General features: G+C 53.7%; 1 protein-coding gene across 1 annotated transcript in view; it reads right to left on the bottom strand.

The window, feature by feature from the left end:
• LOC121336700 (schwannomin-interacting protein 1-like) overlaps nucleotides 1-379 on the bottom strand; it is a 2,315-nt gene extending 1,936 nt beyond the window's left edge. The window contains exon 1 of the mRNA XM_041406073.1: nucleotides 4-379. Coding sequence (XP_041262007.1) covers nucleotides 4-239 — 236 coding nt within the window. The 5' untranslated portion in view covers nucleotides 240-379. The remainder of the gene's footprint in view (nucleotides 1-3) is intronic.
• Between the last annotated feature and the right edge of the window lie 5,898 nt (nucleotides 380-6,277).

Below are 6,277 nucleotides of genomic sequence, written 5' to 3'. Positions count from 1 at the left end.
CGCCGGGCAGCGGCGGCCGCGGGGCCGCAGCGGCGCCCATGGGCGGCCGGGCAGCGCGGCGGGGACGGCGGGGACCCCCCGTCCTCCTCCTCTTCCTCCTCCTCCTCCGAGTCCTCCAGCGCCGCCAGGTCCAGGCTGCTGGGGGACGGCGAGGACTTGCCCTCCGAGCACGGCGTGGCTTTGCTGGAGTTGGATTCCGAGCTGGAGCGGCTGCTGCCGGCGTCGCTGCCTAAATCCATGCCATCCTCCCGGGAATCCTGCCGGAGAGAAGCGGAGGGCGGCCGTGTCAGGGATGCCCGGAGCGCTGCTGCCCGCCGGGCACGGGAAACGCCGGCCCGGGGCCGCCCCCGCGCTCCGGAGCTGCCGCCGGCGCGGGGCGGCCCCGGGCGGAGCGGGCGGGGGCGGAGCGGGGCCGGGCTCCGGCTCCGCCGCTCGGGAGCTGCGGGAAACGCCGGCTGGCGGCAAGGAAACACCGCTCCGACGGGCAGAAAACCCCGTGTTCTTGGTATTCTGTTCTATTATTCTTGGTATGGCTTTCTTTTTTAAAATTGGAACTAAGATATTAGCTGATGTTGTTGTAGTAGCTATTGTAACTATTTTTTTTTTTTTGTTACACAAAAAAGGATTTATATTTAAATGTTACTCTTTATTCCCACAGTTGTTGGGTCGGGACCATCCCAAGTGATCCCAAGCAGGCTGGTTGGAGAATGGATCAAAGCAGCCCGGAGGGAAGGGATTTGGGGGTTTTGGTGGAAGAGAAGGTCAGCCTGACCCGGGCACAGGCACTGGCAGCCCCAAAACCCTCCCTGTGCCAGGCTGATCCCAGCGGGGACAGCACGGGAGGGGGGATTCTGCCCCTCTGCCTGCTCAGGTGAGACCCCACCTGCAGAGCTGCCCCCAGGCCTGGGGGCTCCAGCAGGATGTGGAGCTGCTGGAGAGAGGCCAGAGGAGGCCAAGAAGATGGCCCTGGGGCTGGAGCCCCTCTGGAGCCAGGCTGGCAGAGCTGGGGGTGCTCCCCCGGAGAGGAGAAGGATCCAGGGAGAGCTCAGAGCCCTGCCAGAGCCTGAAGGGGCTCCAGGAGAGCTGCAGAGGGACTGGGGACAAGGATGGAGGGACAGGACACAGGGAATGGCTCCCACTGCCAGAGGGCAGGGGTGGATGGGAGATTGGGAATTGGGAATTCCTGGCTGGGCTGGAATTGCCAGAGCAGCTGTGGCTGCCCCTGGATCCCTGGCAGTGCCCAAGGCCAGGCTGGACCCTGGGGCTGGAGCACCTGGGACAGTGGGAGGTGTCCCTGCCATGGCAGGGGGGGCACTGGGTGGGATTTAAGGTCCTTCCAACCCAAACCATGCCATGATGTTATGGCTGGGTTTGGGAGGAGGTGACATCGTCTCTGTGTGGGGCTGTGGGTGACTGCAGGGAGTCACAGCGAGTGACAAAGAGTGACATCCTCCCTCCCACGCCCTGAGGGACCACAGGGACCCGCCACAAATCCCTGCTGCCACCCTCTCCCTTTTTTTCCTTCTTTAAAAGTAATTTAAAGTAACTCGTTAAGAGTCTCCTATAAATAACTCCGCTAAAAAAAACTAATCTAGTTTCTGCATTCTGGGTCACCGAAGCCAAGTTTAACACGCAAATGTTCCCATTCCCAACTCCACGGCAAGGAGACCTTTTAAGGCACTGTGGTGAAATGGGAAGCATCAATCCCATGGATCAGGAGCTGCCACACGGGGTGTGGGAGATGTGGCAGCAGCCAGCTGCCCTCTGGTCCTGCAATCCCAACCCCCTGGGATTGGAGGGGCACAGTTCAGGGCCAGGGGAGAACCAGCAACCCTTAACTGAATTATTGAAACACTGCAGCGGGTTAGGAGCTGATTTTGGGGCAGGGTTTTGTGTGAGAAACACCCTTGAGGTCACCCACGAGAATCAAAACATCTCTTTGTTATCCACTCTGTCTCCAGCAGAAATCCAAAATATAATTCCAGCCAGTCCCAGCCACTGGGAGGAAATGAACTCTACCCCAAGAGCAGCACAGGGGGTTAAAAATGAAAGGTTGTGCAGGGTGGGAGGTGGCCAAGGCACAGACACCCAGGGAGTGGGCACAGCTCAGGGGCAATCCCCCTTCGAGGTTCCCCACGGCCTGAATGGTCAGGAATTCCTAAGGGATGAGAAGGAGAGGGAACTCCTGGGGCTGCTGAGCTGCTCCTCCCGGGGAGACCAGGCCGGGCAGAGGGAGGGGAGGGGTCTCCTGTGCCAGGTCTGACTCCTCATCCCGCTCCTGGGCAGCAGCGAGCGGGGAGGGGCATCCTGGCAGCCCTGGGAGTACCAAACCCCACCAACACCACACGGGACAAACACTGGGAACAGGGCACCGAGGTTTCAGTGTCCTGGAGCCGTCCCCTCTTCTCCCTGTGGCGTGGGAGAACTCAAACTCAACTCCAAACTCATCTTGTCCCTGTCCCAGGCTGCTCCAAACCCCATCCAGCCTGGCCTTGGACACTTCCAGGGATCCAGGGGCAGCCCCAGCTGCTCTGGGTGTTCCATCCCAGCCCTCCCCTGAGGGAGGAATTCCTTCCCAAGGCCCCTGTGGCAGTGGGAAGCCATTCTCCCTTGCTTTCTGAGGGAGGAATTCCTTCCCAAGGCCCCTGTGGCAGTGGGAAGCCATTCTCCATTGCTCTGTCCTGGTTAAAAATCCCTCTCCAGCTTTTCTGGAGGAGACTCTGCCCCCCAGGCAGGGCTTTGGAGGGATAAAAGGGCCAGGATACACAGGGAATATCACAGGTTTATTTGGGATTAACCTTTCCCTTGAGGTGTCTCCTCCAGGTACTCAGCCCGGATTATCCCAATTTTCTCTCCTGACCCCCAGGAGCAGCTGAATCCCTCCCTGTTCCCAGCTGATCCCTGCTTCCCTCCCAGGCTGCCTGGTGGCTGAAACTCCAGAAAATCAGGAACTGCACAGTGCGGTTTTAAAAATAATCCCAGCAAATGGCAGGAAGGAGCAAAATCCTGGAGATGAATTACATGGGGAAGAGGTTTCACCACAAGGTTGGGAGGGGGTGGCATTTGACACAATTTGTGTGGTGCAATTCTTTATTTGGGGCTGGTTTAACGTCACCACCAGCCTCAAAAGGGAATTTTTGCTGAGCAAAGGAGGAGCTGCCTCACTGCTCCCAGGCTGGGGACAGTTTGATTTATGGGATCTTGGCTGGGGAAGTTTCTTCCCTTCATCATGACTGCACTGATAATGTTTTGTGGAGGACAAGAGCGCTTCCCTCTCCTTGAATTTCCTGGTGTGGAATCTGGAATAGCATGAAACCAGTGGCAGGCAGTTCCCAATCCCAATTTTCCCATTTTAGTGGGATAAAGCTGCTTCAGCCTTCATTCAATTCATGCTTTAAGGTGCCAGTCCTTGCAAATCTCTCCCTGCTGCCCTGTCCTGAGACAAGTTTGTTTTCTTACAAGGTTTAACACATCACACACGTGATTTTTCCAAGTTTCCCTTTTTTTTTTTTTCTCCCCACTGCAGACAGATCCAATAATTTTTGACCTCGTAGTAAACCCTCCTCACTTCTAATTATACACACAGAATATATTTCTGCTCGACCTGCTCAGGAAGGAGCCAGCTCTTGCTGCACAAATGGCATTTCTCTCTTCCACAAACCCTTTCCCAACACCATGGAAAACCCGGGATTTGTAGGAATTTTCAAGGGTGTGAACACAAACCCTTGGAGATGAAAGAATCTGGTTCACAGCTCTTTTATTCAGTGCAGAGGAGGTTTAATACAAACAAAGCTTGTGGGGTTGATTCTGAGGCAGAAATATATCACAAAAACCAGATTTTTATTCTCTTCCTGGTGTTAGTTTCAAAGGCAGTTTGCTGATTATCATAAGATTTAAATGGATTCGATTTTTCTATTTTGGCACTGCTGTAACCCCATTCTAAAATGGGTTCCTTGTGTTCTCTCCTGCTACATTGCAGAAGTTTTTGGGTCAGAGAAAGAGGAAATCAGGAAAATCACAACCACCCTTAAAACACCATAAATGCCTAAATATGGGAACATTTCTGCCAGCTGGGTGTTTATCCCAACACCCTCATGTCCACCCAGAGCTCCCAAATTGTGTTTTTACTTTAAAACTGGGGTTTGGGTTTTTTCCTTGAACCGACTCCCAGAGAGAGCTGAGCACTGTCCCTGCCCAGGTGGGATTTGCCAGGGAAATGATGCTGGGATAAAAACATCCTCGGGATAAAGCAGGAAAGGGAAGTTTCCTCTGAACACAAAGAGTTTCCCTTTCCTGAAAGGAAAAGGACTGCCCTGAGATCAGGGCATGTTTCCTTTTCCTGCTGCAAGCCCTCTGTGAGCATTCCTGGGGTTTGTTCATTCCACAGGCAGGAAAATCTGCCGGAGTTCAACTGGGAGAGGGGAAGGTGCCCCTGCCCAGGGGACTGGAACTGGATGAGCTTTAAGGTCCTTTCCAACCCAAACCATTCTGGAATTCTGTGATTTGATGATTCTGGGATAAATACTCTGGCAGAGTGGAATATTCTACAGCTTATCCATACAGAAAAGTTGTCTCCTCTCCAAAAACCTCACAACATCTTGCAGTCCCTTTGCATTCCTGTTATCCCAATCCCTGCCTTTGGGGTCAGGAGCACTGGGGTGTTGCTCTGCCCCAGGTTTTCCAGCCCTGTGCATCCCTGAGATTCCAGCACCACACCCCGAAATGCCAAATTAGGGCCAATTAATTTAAGAATAGGCACCTTGGGCACTCACCTGCAGCTCCTTGGGGGGCAGGGATAGGATCCATGGGGCTGCATTCCCTTCTGGAATGCTGCATCCTCCCTGGGGAAGCTGCAGGGCACAGGGGTGCCATGGCACAGCATTCCTGGCCTTGTGGGCATTGTTCTCCTGGCGCTTGGATTTGCAGGTTTAACTCTTTAAATTTAGCAAATTAAATTTAGCCAATTAATCCTTTGCTTCATTTAGAGGGGGAGGGAAATCACAGCGGGGCTCTGGGCGGTGGCACTGCCACCAAAGCTCTTCTGGTGGCACAGGAGGGGACAGAGGTGCAGCAGGGGGACAAGGGCAGCATCCCAAAATAATCCCTTTCAGGCCAGGCTCAGCATTTTGGGCTCTACCAGCCCCCCACCCGTTCTCCAAACTGGGATTTGATGTTTGCTGGGACGGCTCCACCCCTGCCAGGGCTTCCCTCACTCCCAGAAGTTTTCCCCACTTCCTGAAACACCCCCAAAGTACACGTTGTCTCTTTTCCTTTGGAATAATTGGAGGATGAAGGAGCTGCTCCTGCCCAGACTGGTTTTCCTCTAAATTATTTGCTCTGGGATGAATCCTGGAATGGGTTGGAAAGGACCTTGAAGCTCATCCCATTCCGTATCCATGGGCAGGGACAGCTTCCCTATCCCGGATTGCTCCCAGCCCTGTCCAAGCTGTGCTGAAAGCATCCCAGGGATGGAGCTGCTTCCCCTGTGCCTGTCCCAGCCCGGAAGCTCAGGAGGGCCAGCAAAATCCTTGGAGTAAACAAAAGGAATCTCCTTATCTGTCCAACAGCCGCTGGAATTCCTTGTAATCATCAAGGCTAGGGGGGGAAAAAAAATGCCCTTTAATAAAGTGCTTTGGAAGGCACGTGGGTAAGGAATGCGAGCAGGGAAATAGCTGGAATATTTCAAATGCATGAATCCACAGAGCCCTGCTGAATCTTAATATTTATGTTGCCTCCTCTAAATGCATTAACTCCCGAATCCCAGCGTGTCTGCAGAAGCTTTTGCAGCATTTCTCCCCCAAAATTCCTCCTGCTCCTTTGGGCAGAGAGGAATCAGCCCCTAAAGGAAGTCTCAGCTTAATTAAGGAGTGTGTTAATCACCTTGGGGGCCTTTGGTTGTCACTGGGAGGGGCTGGAGTCCAGCAGAAGCGGGGAGGAGTGTGCTCAGCTCAGCAGAATCCAGCAGGATTCATCCCACCTGCCTGAAGCTGGGAATGTTTGGAGCAAAAAGCAAAATTCAGGAATTTCTCCCAAGGTTTTGTTGCATCCTGGACGGTCTAGCTCGCTGCCTGACTTAGGGCTGAGGATTGTATTTTTTCTGGCAGAAATTTTACAGTGAATCACTTTTTGTCCAAGTCAGCTGGAGGAGAGGCACAGAAAATGGTTTGGAAAAATAAAGTTTGGCTATTCCTCACGGTCACCAGGATGCCCCTCCCTGTCAGCACCCTCTGAGCCCAGCTCAGGGCTTGAGTCAGGTTACAGATAATTAATCCCAGCC

This window comes from Onychostruthus taczanowskii, unplaced genomic scaffold (genome assembly GCF_017590055.1).
Source record: "Onychostruthus taczanowskii isolate IOZ18803 unplaced genomic scaffold, ASM1759005v1 scaffold24, whole genome shotgun sequence".
Lineage (NCBI taxonomy): Eukaryota > Metazoa > Chordata > Aves > Passeriformes > Passeridae > Onychostruthus > Onychostruthus taczanowskii.
Note: the sequence above shows the minus strand (reverse complement) of the source record. Positions and strands in the feature narration are given on the sequence as shown.